The 19,130-nt window shown below is 36.9% G+C and overlaps 1 protein-coding gene across 1 annotated transcript; it reads left to right on the top strand.

Moving 5' to 3' along the window:
- Window positions 1-3,530: 3,530 nt before the first annotated feature.
- Window positions 3,531-14,480, top strand: meox2a (mesenchyme homeobox 2a). The gene is made up of 3 exons (XM_084125553.1): window positions 3,531-4,415; window positions 9,995-10,167; window positions 13,484-14,480. The coding sequence occupies exons 1-3, from the start codon at window positions 3,896-3,898 to the stop codon at window positions 13,703-13,705; spliced, it is 915 nt and encodes a 304-aa protein (XP_083981679.1). The 5' UTR covers window positions 3,531-3,895; the 3' UTR covers window positions 13,706-14,480.
- The last annotated feature ends 4,650 nt before the right edge of the window (window positions 14,481-19,130 follow it).

Raw genomic sequence — 19,130 nt, 5'->3', positions numbered from 1 at the left:
AGTCCATAGTACAAGCAGACCCGGACTTTGACACATCAGAAATGTAATGCATAGCATAGTGCAATCACACCCATATTTATCCCATAATGTATCTCATATTTGACGTTAACACATTTTACAACAGAAATAACATGCATGCAATAATAAATAATAATCCTTATGAAAAGCCATGGAGTTTAAAACCTAAGAAAAATATATACGGATTCTACAGTGCAGGGTAAATTATGAAAATACTGAAAAATATCTGCATGGAACTGACTACATAAAATGTATTCAGATAGATATGCTCCGTAATGTTGCGGTGGATCTTTTCATTGAAAGGGCAAACTTGTGTATTTCAGGGCTGAAATCTATTTTATATCATTAAAGCGGTAACACTTTACAATAAGGTTCCTTTATTAAACATTAGTAAATGTATTAACTAACATGAACTAACAATGAGCAATACATTTACTACTGTTTTTGTTAATTTTTGTTAATGTTAGTTAATGAAAATAAAGCTGTTCATTGTTTGATCATGTTAGTTCACAGTGCATTACCTAATGTTAACAAGATTTTAATAAAGTATTAGTAAATGTTGAAATTAACATTAACAAAGATGAACAAATGCTGTATAAGTGCAGTTCATTATTAGTTAATGTTAACTAATGTAGTTAACTAATGAACCTTATTGTAAAGTGTTACCATTCAAGCTTATAAACTGAATGACTGTTTTTCATGTAATATGTATATATATGGCCATTTAGTGTCACATGAACTAGTGAAGGCAAAAAGTTGATTAAATAGGTGAAGAAGATACACTTTCATTCATTCGTTTAAATTTAAACCTTTTGAAGAAATTAAAATCATGCAGGTCAATTGAATTATTTATTTATTGCAAATTTAGTTTAAGTTTGGTATTTTCCATGCACTTTGATACAGGAATATTGAATCTGCGTTTAACTTGATATTGGCTTCTAGGATTTGAAAACTATTGAGCATTGCATTTGTAGTTATACAATATAATGCTAATATACAATTTATTTATTGAAATTTTAATTTAGGGCAAAAGTTTTGAGTTGAATTGAAGCTGAATTTTACAAACCAAGAATTTAAAAAGTCTTTAAACTGTTTTTAATTCTCATTTTTAAATAATAATTATTTATTTGAATCTACTGTCAGCTCTAATACTTGTAATTTCTGTGTTATAGGTTTAACAAAGCAAAATCTCTCCTCTAGATCCTGCTGAAGAACTGTATTTTCTCTCAACGTCTGAGCAGCGCGTCTCTAGATTTAACATGTTGCACTGTTGGTAATGTATCGTGCTCGTGCTCCCTCTTTTCTTGTAGTCACCTGATAAGTGAAACCCTCACATATCACTGATTTTCTAGATCTGATCAGGCCACGGGCAAGAGTGCATGACAGATATCCAAAGAGAGAAACCACATATGAAAACAAACTTTGTGTAAACAGCATCCACACGTCTCCAAACCTCTCCTGATAATTGGACTAATAAGCAGGATAAACAGAGAATTTGCAGTACTCACCCGAGACTGTGTGACATGGTGCTTTGAGAGATGAGAATGACCGTCTCTCGTCTTCTCCGCTCTCTCTAAATAAGGCCCTGACTCCACACTCTTTCCCCCATCTGCTAAAGCTATTTCCCCCAAAAGGCATCTGATTTCCTCTCCGTCTTTTACCCATGAGCAGAGAAAGGCCCTGCTCTGTGAGCCGTTACACCGCGTCGGTCTGTATGGGTGAAACCTTTGGGACGTCTTGAATGGCGATGCTGTTAGTTCTGCTCGAGCAGTGTGTGCCGCGATGAGCACTGTTACTCTGATTAAAACAGTGATACACTACCATGACTGTAAATTACAACTAATGTATACTCCATGAAGAATCTTTTATTCATTTTAGTGGGCTGGGAAGTTGTCGAAATTATATGGGATATATTGTCGGATATATGCATATGTGTGTGTACTTTCATAGACAGTTTATTGTTTTTACTGTATAACAAAACATTCTTAGTTTTAACCGCATTTCCTTAAACTAATCAGAAAGAAAATACACTAACCTAACTGCCTAACCAAAAAGCAATATATTTACAAAACCTATTTACAAAGCCAAGTGAACAAATTGAGAGAGTCGAAATCAGTGTCAAATGTAAAATACAACAAACACAGACAAACACAAATACACATTTCCAACTTAAACAGTCAGTACTCACAGTCTCTAATACACTTTTAACACATACAAACTCTCTTATTACACACTATAAACATATATACGAATACACTAAAACAAACTCTCTTAAAACTCTGCACTATACAATCCAACTCTTTCTGCTCAGGACACAAAGATGTTGTGATGATGACATGCCTTTTAAAGTACTCTGCACCAATCAGGACATAGCATCAATCAGCCTGCAGGAACCAATCAGAGGACATTCCAAACAACCGAGGTACAACAAAACACATAAACAAACCATAGGGTCCGAACTATTTATATATATCACCTTAATATTTAGTTGGAATATTTTTTCAGGATTCATTGATGATAAAAAGTTAAAAAGAACAGCATTTATTCAAAATATAAATGTTTTCTAACAATATAAATCTTTACTATCACTTTTTATCAAGTTAACACATCCTTGCTGAATAAAAGTATTAATTTTTAAAAATTGTAGTGTATATTGTTAAAAGATAATATATATATATATATATATATATATATATATATATATATACACACACACACACACACACTACCTTTAAAAAAAAGATATTAATACTTTTTTTAACTTCAAAGTGTACATTTAACTGATAATAAGACATTTATAAATTGTATAAAATGTATCATGGTTTCCACAAACATATGAAGCAGCACAACTGCTTTCAACATTGATAATAATATGTTTCTTGAGCATCAAATCATCATATTAGAATGATTTCTGAAGGATCACGTGACACTGAAGACTGGAGTAATGATGCTGAAAATACAGCTTTGAAATCACAGTAATAAATCACATTTTAAAAGATTTTAAAAATGGAAATTTCCAATTGCAATAATATTTCACACTATTATTGTTACTATATTTTTGATCAAACGTTATTTATGTTGTAGGTGGTTTGTCGTTCGACTACTCAGAAAGAAAAGAGTTTGCGCAGTCATACCACCAATAGAAGATGATCTACAGCTTAGGGACTTCTAGCACTGAGCCCCTGTCCTCTAAATCATCCTCACAACAAAGGAGAACGTGCAGAAGATCAACAACCCATTAACACTTTTAACCCCTCTCAGCTGCTCCGATCTTCTCAACAAATCTTCAGGCCTTTTGGGACCAAAGAAAAAGTAACAATTAAAAACAGCAAATCATGAAAAAGATTTAAAAGGGCAGAAATGAAAATCTATTTCTGACATGTTTTAGATGTATCGAGCTGTAAGGCTTGGACTGGCTCGATTCAGTGGACAGTTGTGGCGGGGTTCTGTGACCCAGCCTCCCTCTCATGTTACAAGTCCCTATTTATAACATCTCCCACCCCTCCTTCAGTCCCAGCCCATTGCCCAAAATCCCGGCCACTGTTAGGAAGCACCTTTCCCTCTCAGCTGGGCCGCAGTCTGCGCTAGACTGTCAACTGAGATTCATCTCTCATCATCATCATCATCGTCAGCTGCTGCTGCCTGGCAACTCTCGCTCGCGACGTGCATGGGATTATCACACACACACACACGCACACACACTCATGTGTACTGACGCACTTTTTTCCTTTTCCACTTTTTTTTCCAAGGAGAGATTGCTTAAAGTGAGAAGCAAAGGAGCGTTCTGTGTTTCTGCTGCTTTTAATTAATCTTTTCATCTCTGGGAAGTTTGGTGTTGTGGCTTCTGTTTTCGTGAGGGACCGCTTTGGTGCGTGCGATGGATCACACGCTGTTCGGCTGTTTGCGCAGCCCTCACGCACCTCCACAGGCCCTGCACCCCGCCTTCGCCCTTCACGGGCGCTCCGAGCACCTCTCCACGTACCCTGACCTCTCCACCTCCTCTCCTTCTACATGCATCGTGAGCGGTTACCCAGGTGAGGACGGGGGGCTGTTTGGGGGGCACGGGCACCAGCGAGGGCCACCCATGTCCCAGCAGCAGCATCATCATCATCATCATCATCATCATCTACCCCAACCGCAGCAGACCGGATGGCACATCCCGCAGACGGCCAGCGCCTCGCCAGCCAGCGCCCGTCTAGGACTGGGCATCTCGGCCCCTGATTCAGGCTCTTCGGACATGGGTCCCGGGGGCCCCAGCCTCTGCGCAAGCACCCCGAGCCTCGGCGGAGGGGTGCCCTCAGGGGCCTCTTGTGTTCCCGGAGGGGATTTCGGACGTCATACGATGTCGCCGGCCGAGGCAGAGAAAAGGAATAGCAAACGAAGAAGTGACAGCTCTGGTAAGAAAAAGGCTCATTTTTATTTTAAACCCATCTATACTTAAAAAGCTAAAAGGACCGATCTGATCAAGTCAATTTTTGTTTTATATATAGGCTATATATATATATATATATATATATATATATATATATATATATATATATATATATAGTACTGGTAAAATTTTTGGAAACATTACTATTTTTTATGTTTTTGAAAGAAGTATCTTATGTGTATCAAGCCTTCATTTATTTGATCAAAAATACAGAAATTTTTTAAAGAAAAATATTGTGAAACATTATTAATAAAATGGTTTTCTATTTTAATATACTTTAAAATATAATTTATTTCTGCGATGCAAAGCTGAATAATCATCAGCCATTACTCCAGTGTTCAGTGTCACATGATTCTGCAGAAATCATATATATAACAAATGTGTGTATATATATACAGTATAATTATTTATTTAATATCAGTAATACATATTATTTGCAAAATATTTTTATATATATTTCTAATTTTATAAATCGTATATATATATATAAATATATCAATAAATATTTAGCATGTATTATTTATTTGCTATTTGTAAATAATATTAATATTTGTTAATTACAAAATTATATATATTTCTTATTTTACAAATATTATATATAAATAGACTTAAATATTTTTTCATATATTATTTATATTTATTTATGAATTATTATTTAAATTATATATATATATATGATTGAAAAACTGTAATTTTCTCCTATGCATATTACAGCATATTACATCGTGTAAATAAATTCTTTGTAATATTTTCCAGAATAACATTTCTCTTATCAATTATTCTTTCGTTATTTTAGTCCCCATTAAACACTGTTAAAACATCTAAGTTTGTTTTAGTGTAACTATTCACAATCAGACTGAGTGCAGTGCTAGTGTTTTTGGAAACGTGGGGAAACGTGAATCCGTGTTTTTGCCTGTGAGAGTTTTGTACTGTAGGTGTTGGCTTACACGCACAGAAGCAATTATTTGGCTAGCAGAGGGTAGATTGTAACTCATGTGTGGGCATTTAACTGCACGCATGATTCACTTTTAGTCTCATCTGTTTCATCTCCTCACTTTTTTGGCAAGCACAAATAAGGCATGTGGTAAAGTAACTAATGCCATGGTCTGAGAAGGAGAACAGGGACGCCTGTGTTGGCATTTAACACGAAAAGCCAAACGTTAGATGACAGGAGTGTTTTAAGCAGCTTTCACTTTGAAGATAATTTGTTTGTACATTGGAATCAGAACGGGAATATACTGTTACTTTATTTTTGGTTTTGCTGATGGGTAAAACGAGCAGGGAGATATGAAGTAAACTGAAGGGTTTTCGGTTCACTGCAAAAGCTGTTGTTTAATCTGATGGGCATCTCAAGTTTGTTTTGTCGGGAATAGTTGCCACTCGTGTTAAAAAAATCAATTTAACACTGCATAAAATGGATCATAAAATGTACTTTTACGATCTTGTTACTTCAAAGGGACTTTTAACTACTTTCTGCCCTTTAAAACAAAGTTCAGGTCGACACAAGAGGTACAGCCCTGCAGATGTGGATTTATTCTCATTTGTGCCAACCCGAAATTAACATAACATAAATACACTTGTTCCACTGCTGAAAAGGTCTTGACAGAATTGGAGGACTCTGCACTAGTTCATACATTTTAAACTTTAACAATTTATGGTAACACTTTATTTTACAGTGTTCTTGTTGCATATGTTGCATGTACTCACTGTAGTAATATCATAATACTTTAATAACATAACATTTTGCATAATTACATGCAACTAACCCTGAACCCAAACCCTAAACCTAAACCAACTAACCCTGAACCAAACCCTAAACCTAAGTACATGCAGTTCATTATTATTACTAATTACTTAAATGTATAATTACACTGTAACAAGGAAACCTTAAAATAAAGTGTAACCCAATTTATTTTTTATCTTTTTTTTTAAATATATACATTTTATACAGACAGATATCTTACAAATCTTCGCAATTCTTGAATATAAAATATTTTTAAAAACAGGCAGACGGGATTAGAAGTTATTTGCACTACTAAATATAATCATTATGTATTTACTATACATTACATTTACTATTATATTATTATTTGTATTAATATGAATTAATTTTGAATATTATTTGAATACTTTTGAATATTATTCTACTCCCGTAGCAAAATTTATTCTCAATTTTCTGCCTGCAAGTGGGATTTACAATAAACAAAGTAGATTTATTGAATTATAGAAAATGTAATTCTCACGGATGTGTTTGGGGCATTTGAACAGTGTTGATCTATTTTAAGCATTATAGATTTTAAAAGGTATTTCAATTATTAAAATGTTTTAATTACTACTTTCTATTCATTTTCAGAGCAACTGTGGCATAACAAAAAATTCAATGGGCTTTTATAATGAGCACCAATCAATGCAACAAGGGCGGATTTAACAGTCAAAATGTCAACATATTTATGTTTAAGATATATTGTTTGATTTATTCAAAGCATGTGTGGATGTTCTAATAAAACAGCACATGTCTGGTTTGGATAGGAGACAGCAGCCTAGCGTGTATTTTGTCATGTGGGTTTTCATGAAATTCATTTTGGTTTCTTGTTTTTATCACCAATAAAGCTCAGTATGTAAGTAGAATATTAAAGTAGATGTCTAAATTTTCATTGTAGCTGTATTTTTTAAATCATCTTTGAAAGCTTAGGCTGTCCTGCTTTTTTCCCCCCAGTACTTTTCTTTTTTTAAAGAAGAGATAAAAGTTAAAGCGCAGGCCTAATTGCTGTGGTGTAACCGCCGTGTCGCAAAGCCGGGAAAAGTTTCCTTAACTTAGACCAGCTCTGCTCTCAAGACGATGCTCGTGTTGCTTTTTCTCACTCCACAATGGCTGCTTTTGGCCTGCAATAAATGTGCCTTTTTGCTCGTTTTAATCAGGCCCACATTCAGCCGACTCTTTAAAATACATCTGGTGAAATTTGAGCTAAAACTGGGTGTAATCAGTTGCATTTTGATGCACTGTCTTTAGAAATCACCTGATGATTATTTGTTCAAAGTCACCATAGACTGCAACTTCTATGCTAAACTACAATATCATCATTACACGAACAATCCTGAGTCTCTGTCCTTTTCAGCTTCTGCAAATCTCAACCTGCAAATGATACTGTTAAATAACACGTTTGGCATGTGTTTATAGCCATCATGATGTAGCTGACAGCGGCGATTTCACACTTCATCTGAACATCCACCTACAGTGAGACCTTCAAGGCAAACTAAAATAATACTTTGCCATATATCTCAGTGTATCTAAGATACGCTTGAAGTGTTTTAAAAACACTGTTTGTTTGAGAATCCGACCGGCCTGACACAGCAACAGTGGCTCGACCAATAGCATGAGTTTGGGGGCGGGGATAATCTGACTAATGGCAGTTGAGGGAAAATATGTTTGAAAACAGTTAAGAATTACAAATCTGATCATTTACTTTCTTCTATGTAACACTGAAGAGCACGAGCATTTAAAGTGACAGACCAGCACACACTGAGGGTGCTTTCACACTGGCAGTTTAGTTCAGAACGGGGCACGGTTCGCATGAAAAATTGCTTATGTGAACGCTGTCATGCGGACCCGGGTTCACACTGAGGTACCGAACCCGAGACTACCTGGAGGAGGTGGTTTGAGTTCGGTTGCGCTCGAACCGTGCCGCGGTTCGTGTTAATGTGAAAGCAACACGGACTCGGGTGCGCACTTGTACAGGAAGTAAAGTAACTTGCGCATGCGTTTTAGCTGATGATGTATTTAATTAAATACAAACACATGTAAGGGATGATAGTGTTGATTTATTTGCGCAGTTTATTCACGCATATCGCGTGGAATCAGGGAAACAAATTAATGGAAATCCACTGTCTCCACAAAAGAGTCCGTTTGCAAGCAGCAGAAAGCCACCTTATGCGACACACACACACAGTAAACCTGTGTTGTTCACTCAGCTGCGCATAATAGCACAAAATTTATAAAAAAACACAATATATTTACCCGCGTTTTGTTTTCTATCATGCCCCGTGCATGTTTGCGATGACGTAAGTTGCACGCAAACGCACCAGGGTTCGATAGAATCAAGTTGAGTGTGAAACCAGGAACAATCGCGCTCGGGCTCGGACCGCAGCAAACTGTAAAAATATATTCAGTGTGAAAGCACCCTTAGAATAAACAGAATGATATCGTCCGCTGGTGTGGACGCTAATATACAGTGGGGAGAACAAGTATTTGATACACTGCCGATTTTGCAGGTTTTCCCACTTACAAAGCATGTAGAAGTCTGTAATTTTTATCATAGGTACTCTTCAACTGTGAGTGACCGTTCTAAAGTAGGAAAACCTGCAAAATCAGCAGTGTATCAAATACTTGTTCTCCCCACTGTAGTTATCTTTATATTTATTGTTCTGGGTGTGAACGGACCTTAAATTTTGGAACAGTATGAGAGTGAGTAAAATTCCATTTATGGGTGAACTTTCCCTTTAAGATGGGATAGTACACAGTATTTTATCACTGAAAAAACATGAACAATTATGTATTTGAAATATCATGCTGACTTGTGCTGAAATGGCATTGCAGGTCTCGCCACTTGCGGATGGGGTCTCATTAAATTCGACTCTATTTACAGCTGGGTTTGGAATGCTAGTTGGATTAGCGCTCACTCCACACCCATAGATAAATGAACCAAAAGGCTTTGCAAGTGAGTCACAGCAACATGAAGTCATGATAAAGGCGCACGTCTTGTGAAAAAAGAAGCATAAAATTTCCTTCCTCATGTGTCAAAACAACAGAAGCGCATGTGTCTCCGGTAGGATGGATAGCTAGGCTAATCTGACATTTCCTCAATGGCCTTTTGCGTTTCCCATTCAAGAATAGACCAGACGTAATTGAGCTCTGGCAATAACCAGATGTAATTGTATATATGAGCTTTTATGCATTCATGTTCTGTCACTCCAAAAAACATCTGAAACTAGGGAAAGCAATTCGCCGTAATTGACAGCGCAAGAGCGAGGGAGGGAATAAGAAACACTCCACTGAAAATTGTTGTGAGCTGGCAGTTCTTGAGCCATGACTGGAAGACGCTCGTAAAATTTTGAGGTAAATAAACTAAGGAAATATATTTTTACACGTCCTCCAGTACTGTTTTGTTCCATATTAAAACTACAAGGATAGCAGATTCCATTAACACTAAGTCAAATTAAGTCTTTGGAAAGTGTTCTAGTGAGCGCCAACTCATTGTGAGAATCTATATAGCGGTTTATGAAAACTCACGGCTGGAGCTGACTTTTACAAACAGCTGGCATGCACAATTGCAGCATCGTAAAATATGACTGGCAGTATTCCTTATTCTCCTCTGCTTTTCTTTATGACATTTCTGGGATTTCAACCCTGCAGTGATTGTATTTAATTGGAACGATTGCATTGAAATGAACTGATTGTGTTTCAAAGCCCATTTTGTTGTGGAACAGTTGACGCTGCTTTTCAAAAAGATTGTGACCATTTCTTTCATTCTTGCTTTTTCTTTTAAGAGTCCCAAGATGGGAATTACAAATCGGATGTGAGCAGCAAGCCAAGGAAGGAGCGGACAGCGTTCACCAAAGAGCAAATTCGAGAACTGGAGGCAGAATTCGCCCATCACAACTATTTGACCAGACTGAGGCGGTACGAAATCGCCGTAAACCTGGATCTCACGGAAAGGCAGGTGAGATGACCGAGTGCGACCTGGTCCCTGTTCATCAATCATTCTGTCAGAAGCTACTGTCGTTTTATTTTTTTTCTGGGTTCAGTGCTTTTCTATCCAGCCATGGAGTGGGACTATTGTATTCCAGATGTTTCTGCAAGCTCTCTTTTTGGCTGTAGTCAAGTAACGGGAGAGGCGAAGGAAGTTCTGTCCGCTAAGGCACTTCCGCCTTGCTGCTCCGTCTTACAAATTGGTCTCTGCGTGGGAAGGCGCTTCCTACAGCCATATGTGAAATAAATAGCACATGACGCTTTATTTGGAGCCAAAGATATATTGGTTGTTGTAATTTTTTGATCTTTTAACCAAACAACTATGTAATCTTATTAAACCATTGAAGTTTATTGACTCTTACAGACATAAAGAGATGACATAATGCTTGCTGTTTTTGAAATGACATCATTGGCAGGTCATTCTGGCCTAATTCAAAACACCATTCATAACATTTTTAACTGCTCAATGAACCATGCAAGTGCCTTAAATTATAATATGCCCGGTACATCGCAGTATTTTAGATTACAAATTCGTTTCTAGACCTTTTGGTTTCATAAGACTTCGCAGTTTGCCATGGATCCCACAAGGAAGTGACATCTGTGGCCTTAAATTATGCTATCTTCTCTGGGGATACATTCCCAAGGCTTAGAATTAAAAACCTTGCCACACGACAAGTAAGCAAATCCGTCTCCTGCAATGTGATCCCTGTGTGAACCTGCTGGAGTTCTGGACGTTCGTGACAGGAGAAGGACTATGACTGGAGCACACGTAAAATGGTTACTAATCATAATGATATTGCACAGGCTAATTAAAACGACTATCTGTAATTAAATTTATTACAGCACCTGCAAGAAAGCACTGTACTGGTCTCCCTTAATGTTTTAGGGGTTTAGAATTAAACTCCTCCAGCTAATTCAGTCAGAACTGCTTAACATACAAACAAACTTTGTTTATTTATTTAGTAACTTTTTTAACTTTATAATTTTTTAAGAAATGTAAAATTAAAAAATTACAGTGAAAATTCCCATTTACTTTTTTTGAATAAAAGACTATGTCATCCACATAGTGAATTCTTATTGGCTTTTGCATATTTGTCTGTTTTTTTCTTTCTTGCATTGATTTAACCAAATGGGTGTCTTGCCACTGCAAAGAGGCCCTGATTTCATTTACACAGATCCAGTCTTCAACTTTAAATTTATTTCAATGCTGCCATGCAAGTGCTGGTATTTTTAGGAAATGATAGAATTGTCTGATGACATGCACTAACCAGTGACCAGTGGACTCACTGGGACATTTTCAGGCTGAGAGAAGAATTGCAAACGTTGCAGATATATTTTAAGGGTGGCAGTCTTACAGTGCTGACAGTAATGAACGTGGGTGGCCAATTTAATAGTGTTCTAGCGGACCTTAAAATCCAAAGACGATTCCTTGCGGATGCTTGAAACATACGCTGAAGGAATTATTGTGTTGAGCGTAAAATTAATTTGAACGTAAAATGCGTAAAAGTTTGATAGCCATTTGAAAAAAACAACAACAACAAAAAAAAAGAAGTCAAATTACATCATTTTGCTGATTTGGGCCTGGTATTCGTCAAGTCTGATTGTGTATGATGAAGAATTCTGGTCTATTTCATGTGACTATCTAACATCATACCTACTCCAGAAATAAATTTTAGCGTAAGGCAAGCAAGCCTTACTTGGACTGCAGTGACCCTTTAAGAAACAGCTAAATCATCGTTCTGGGAAACGTAAATACTGTCTCTGAATTAACTCGCAAGGAAAAGACAAAAATGTCTGATGCCACAGAAAAGATGGGCTGAAAATACCGTAGCTGCCAAATATGTGCATTGAAAGCCATGGGATTTTTCAAGCGTCTTCAGCATAACATAATTCAAAAACATAATTCCAAACTTTGTGGATCATGCATTAGAATAGCATGGCAGTCATCTGATCACATGGCACACTTGCACCCGATCGAGGGATATTAGCTTACTGGAGTTTGGTGAGTCATGGCCTGATCTACCTCTCCAATCGCTCCTCCAACAACCACAGTAAACAGATCATCTGCACCATCGGGGGGAACATACCGACTAATTTGCTGAAGACAAATTACACTCTTAAAAATAAAGGTTCCAAATATTATTTTGTTGTTGTTGTTTTCACAGCGATGCCATTAAAGAGCCATTTTGGGTTCCCCATGCAAGGAACCTTACATGGAACAACCAACTTTTTTGTAGTGCGAAAGACTTTTTAATAATCTAAACAACTATAAAGATTTCCAGGTTAACTGGAAAGGTTAAGGTTTCCACTATAAAGGTTCCTTGGATGTTAAAGGTTCTTCATGGAACCATATGCCAATAAAGAACCTTTATTTCTAAGGCATGCCTACATTAATCTGGATAGGATACATTTGAAAACGCATCTTTTTCTCTATTTTTGGCCATCTGTCCACACTGAGGATAGCATTTTTGTCCTGAGAAAACAGATTTTTGAAGACACTTCAAATTCTTTACAGTTTTCTAGTTTGGACTGTGAAAACTGAAGTATTTAAAAACGACAGTGTATATCATGGTGTAAAAATCATGGTTCTAAACGCATGTCCTACTTGCGTACCGTTGCTAACGATAAATGTTACTTTGTACAATCTTCATATTACATTCCTGAAAAGATGACAGAAATGTACTTGCAATTGCTGTTGTGTGTCAAAACATGAGGGCAATTGTGTTTTAGACCATACATGGAATATAGCGATTTCTGAGTGCGATTGGATGCACCAGTAAGTGTTGGGATATTTAGCTAATAAAATGATTGTTCTAGAAGAAGTGTGAGAACTTTATTATGTCTGCTCTCTCTGTATCATCTCAGTGAGCTTTTATTACGTTTTACGCATACGCAGTAAGATGATTTAAGCATTTTTCGCAGTTTTAGTGTGGACGAGAAACTTTTGGAAAAGCTTGAAAACGCTAATAAGGTTGAAGAGCGTTTTGAAACGATCTAAATGTAATGGGCTTAATGTAGATGTAATAGAGTTCAAAGGTACAGCACGCACATCCAAAACAATAAAACTGGGTGCTGGGCAGACAAGTAGTTGCAAAGGTAAACAATGAGTCCGCACACCAGAGAATGCTCCTTAGCAATTTTAATGCAATTTTAATGATTGCTCACCAGAGCAATCATTAAAATTGCTAAGGAGCATTCTCTGGTGTGCGGACTCATTGTTTACCTTAATGTAGATGTAGCCTTAGAGTGTAGGATCTGATAACTCATGTGTCTTTCTTTCCCACTAGGTAAAAGTGTGGTTTCAGAACAGACGGATGAAGTGGAAGCGAGTTAAAGGAGGCCAACAGGGGGCGGTAGCGAGAGAAAAAGAGCTTGTGAATGTCAAAAAGGGAACGTTGCTTCCCTCTGAGTTTTCGGGAATTCCTGGACTCCAACATACACCGGACTCACTTATCAACAATGAGGACAGCCACGACAGCGACCAGAGCTCTGAGCACGCTCACTTATGATGCTTAGGTCATGTTCAGTTAGGGATTATGTTAAATACGAACTGAGTACACAAAGACTGCACAGCAGATTATACGTGCCAATGAGGAGAAACCACACCACGACACCTCCCAGGACAGTTCCTGTGACGCCTGAAAGTAGTAACAGTGCTTGCTCAATATGTAAAAATGTACACAGGACTGATATATTGTTCAGCATTTGGATGATACAGAATATTTGTGATACTCTGGCATCAATATTCACAAAGAAAAGGTGCCTTGCTTGTTTGACGGAAATGTTTACACATTTGAAAATGCCGTTAAATGCATTAAAGGTGCTGTAAGCCATTTCAAAATCCTCACTGTCAGCAAAGCCAAAGTGTTTTACAGAGCCTAGAGACTTCTGTCAAGTGGTATTGATATGTTCTGCATGCTATTCTATAAAATAATCACTTACAGCACCTTTAAAGTACCCTTCTACTGCTGTTTTACTTGAAAGATAGAAGAGCAGTGTTTTAAACTGTCTGGATCTGGCCCAACAACATTCCATTCTGATCTTACATTGAAAAGGGGTATGTTTTAGTTTGCACTGTCAATTTCTGTGCCTTAATTGATTTCTACTGTATGTTTTTGTACAATTTCGATGTGATCGAAATAATATTCAATCAAGTGTGCAGGAGAGTCAAAAACATTTCAGATAATATTATGTCATGTAAATATAAGTATTCCTATCTTCCCAAAATCTGACAGCTGTATCATGTGCCAACAATGCTTCAACAATAAACTTTTCGTATGTTGCTTGGTATGATTTTCTTATCATGAATGATTCTTTATTGGAGGTTAGCTAATAATAAACAGTGCTTGAATAATTTTCTAAACTTCCACCCTATTGGGCCTCTGCTATATCCTGCTTTTTTTTAAGTACATGCATGTTTATGCCTTTTAAACTTTTGCTTGTGAAATACTATTTTAAATTTATGTGATAGTAGTATCAGTAGAACGGGTTGAAAATAATGTCATTTTTGCCATTTAACCTACATGCCATCATTTTCTAGCAAATGTGTTTGTGAATTTATTTCTGTCCTGGAGTTTCCTGTATATATAATGTCTAAGCTAAAATTTTCTTTGCAAATTATATTGAAAAAAATAAAGCCTAAGCTATATACCGCTTGGCCCAATAGCGGTTAAAAAAACAAAAGTGCATGCATTTTGCGGAAAAAAAAACATTGGTTTCAATTCAGGTCTACGTGACTGTGTGCTGATAAATATGGCTATCATCCATAATACATAGCTTGACATGGAAAGGATCTCTGACTAGCTGAAGACGTTACTGAAGCATTACCCATTAATAGACACGATACTTCCTTGAAAACAAATTCCAGCACAGTGCTACAACAACCATAATGTGTTTACAATAAACAACGTGTGCCAATTTATCTGTTCAATAAAATACCTTACTCACCCGTCGAGTCATAAAAACGCCATCTCCGACTCTGCATCACTTTTACAACATTTCAAACCCCTCAGTTCCCGCCATCTCCGAAAAGCCAAGCCGATGTTGATTTTGTTTTATGATTTACGAGCTCTATCGCGTTCTCTTTTTGCCAGAAGACTCCTCTGTTCGGTGTTTTGTTTTTGTTTTTTTAACCGGGAGGTTTGAGAAAACTGCTTTAGCTGCTCCATGTCAATCTTCCTCGCTGTGACAACTAATCCACTCCCACTGTCCCACACGCCTCAAAGTAGCAGATAAACGTTTCTCTATTACGGATATGACGACGAGACATGCACAGGCGAGTGATGCAAATACGCATTTGTTTTCTTCTAAAATCTAAACAATTATAATGGGCTTACCATAGTGAATCAGGGTAAGACAAAAGCGTGTTTTGGAAGATGGATTAATTATGTATTGACTTATTTAAATTTAGTAAATTTTGAACAGAAAAGTTAGGCTAGCGACAAAGTGTTCATTTAAATAATGTAAAAATTACATTTACAATTAGAAACTCAATGTAAATTAAAATGAATAATTTAAATATTTTGAAAGTGTACAAATATTAAAGGAGCCGTATGTAAGATTGTGGCCACAACTGGTACTGCAATCACTTTCAAATCACTGTAGAGCGGTGTATCCCCTCCCCCCCCCCCCTGACTCGAGGTTGCCAGATAGGCTGCAGGATCCAGCAGGAACGTAGGCTGACACGTAGCTGTGGTAACTAGAGCTGAGCTGGCAACCCGGATGCCGAAACACTACTGACTTTGTGATTGGTAGATAGGTGGAGGGTGGGGCCCATCAGTTGAGGGCTGCAACTATCACTTTTAAATGACAATATCCTGGCCGGACTACTGTTGTCAGTGATATAAGTATTTGAAATGAACATGATTTCTTAATGTATAGTGACATATCAGGGCCATTTTATGATTATTTGAAATACATTTCTTACATACAGCTCCTTTAACTACTGGCCCAACTGAGCAAGCAAAAAATACATCCGTTGATTACAGGGGCGTAATTTGTGGGGGGGTTGGGGGGGAGATAACCCCCCCAATATTTAAATCTATGCATTACAACCCCCCCAATATTTATACCATGATCACATGAAAAGGAGGCATCAGGAGACATACCCAAACTTCAACCCCCCCAATGTTCAAACCAAATCTACGCCCTTGGTTGATTATATGCTTGTATCTTATTATTGAAATCATATCTTCCCTCTAGCCACTTATTCCAACACAATTTTCTCGAAACAGGTGCATTTTAAAGGTAGGGTAGGACATTTTTGAGAGGCTAGAAATAGCAAGCTAGCTCTGAGAGCACAAGATCCAACCCTCCTTTCAAAGCGTCTCCAAAGTCACGCCTCCTTCAAAACACATGAACACACAGCAGTCAGCAAAGCGGCACAAGAGACGGCGTTAAACTACCTCATGACATAACAACAGCACATAACATTACAATAATAATGACCATAAACAACTTAAAGAGACCTGTACCACCTGACTGCTGCAGATTCATTACAACGTTGATGGTTTTTCCATTGAAACGCATAAATTCGAGTCACGAACCACTCCGAGTATAATGTCATGGGTATCTCTTCCAAATTAAGGTAGTTACGGTGTGAACGCAGCATAAGCTCGTTGTTTTGGTTCAGAAGGAACTGTAAAAGGTGGCTGCTGGGTGCTCATTGACTGACGTCTGACTAACTCATAGCATGAAAGCGTGCTCATAGCGTGAGCAGGTGCGTGGAGGTATGGAAATACATACGTTGACAGGCATTTAGAACATCGCACCATTGCATTCAGACTTGTCCTACGCCTTCCACAGACGACATATAGCCTATACAAATAATTACATTTAGACCACTTAACTTAGTGATTGCTATCAGGATGTGAAGAGACTTTCAACCAGCATAACAAAAAAATGTTTCTGGAACAAATCACCTACCTCGCCTTTACATGATTATCTTAATTTAATGTGAAGACGTCTACTGCCACTGGTAGACTAATAATTACTAGAATAATAATGAAAGTTGTTGTGGTAATGATAATGATTTGTTGTTGTGGTTAGAATTAGTCGCATGACTTGGGTCACTTTACTGGGCAATAGGGACCTCCTTACAGAAGCTGAAATTCTAGGGCCTTAATTGCATGCAGTTGGACTGGAGAATATGCACTGATACACAACCATTGTTGTGTGTTCAGCTGCGAGTCTAATTTGTCAAGTACATTTTCTAACCCTCAGCCACTTCAAATGCCTTAAGCTGAATGTTCCTATAGAAATCCATCCAGTGAGGGTCTGCGACTCATCACCATGATTATGAAGCGAATATGCTATAAGGCTGAGCGAGGAGCCCACATGAATAAGTTATTGAGGAAGGGGCAGGGGAATATGCTAAATTCAGTTTTTCCTCCAGGCAGGGTCAGGACTTCTACCTTAAGTCTGAGAGGTGGGTGAGCAAACGGATCATATTCTATTACAAAATCATGTTATGGTCCATTCATGCTGTCGCCACTGAGTGAGCCTGCATTCTAATTCGTAATGCAAGCCAGGAGAATCAAGACCCATTTGCCCACCAGGACCAATGATTCTGAGGGTCCTGCCAAAAGAATCAGTTGTAGCTTCAACTGCTTTTGACGGAAGAAACCACAAAAAGATATTTTGTTTGAATGTTTTTGTATCACCAAGGAGATTTCTGGAACTTCCTCCACAATGGAATAGAGAGGTCACACAGAAAGTCACGTTACTCTCTGTTTCACATCTAAGCCTTTTATTGCACTTTGACTTCTTAGGTTCTTTCCTGGACAGGAAAAGCTACATTGTTTAAATATAGTCCAAGCCAAAAACAGCAGTAGACTACAAGCTTTTCCAAAATATTTTTTTTAATCTACAGTTTGTGCACATTGCTGTGACCTTTTCCATCTAATACACCTAAAGGGATTCATATTTTCTTTATATTTTTATCAGTATAATATAATTTATTTTTCTATCTGCAAATGTCTGACATTTTATTGTTTTTACCATTATTCAACAATAATTTAACATTTTAAAACTATAATGTAAATATGTGATAACATATAATTTATTAAGTATTTACTGTGTAAGAAATAATTTCTAAACATGTAAATTATGATTGTCAATCAGTTGAGACATTATTTTAACCAAACCCATCCAATGTTGAACCTTCCATATCCATTTTAAAATATGCTTTTTAGTAAAAAAGAAAGTAGGAATACATCATAAAAACTCAATCTTACCCTCCAAAAATAAAAATAAAAACAAAATAAATAATTAATTAATTAATAAAAAACAGAAAGCTTTGTACAGAAATATTCTACAGACATGTATCTCCTTTCATGTCTTTGGGTAATATTGTTTATTCCCCATGGCAAATTTATTTATTTTACTGAAAAAAGATTTAATCATTGTTCTATTATTCAAGTAGTCATTGCTGAACCAACCAACCAACCAACCAATCAATCAATCAATCAATCAATCAATCAATCAATCAATCAATCAATCAATACAACCTGGCATATGTGTAAAAATAGTGTTGGTTATGTAGTCACTAAGAAGACATTAGTGAAAAGCATACTTGAGATGAGATATCTGATGATGTGTGAAGAAATCAGAATGTATTAGAATATTTGTATTGAATATTCTGCAACATCAAGTCATGGAGTAATTTTGAGAATATTTTTAAACACTTTTAAAACAAAGTTATGCCACTGTCTATTATTGTTATATTATCTATATCATCTATGAGTGTCTTTCTACAATACAAATAATATAGGTAGGTACAATATTGTGGTGAGTTCAAGTCCTCCTGTGAAGTTCGTATTTACGAGGTGGGAAGTCATGTTTACAACAGCAGGTGCATTCAAGTCACTTTTGTTGGAGTTAGATGGCGGTGTACTTTCTCTGAATTAATTACACAAAAAAACAGCAAGGTTCTTA

The sequence above is a fragment of the Abramis brama genome (genome assembly GCF_963993115.1).
Source record: "Abramis brama genome assembly, chromosome: 10".
In the NCBI taxonomy this organism is placed as follows: Eukaryota; Metazoa; Chordata; class Actinopteri; order Cypriniformes; family Leuciscidae; genus Abramis; species Abramis brama.
This window is presented reverse-complemented; position numbering and strand designations above follow the sequence as displayed.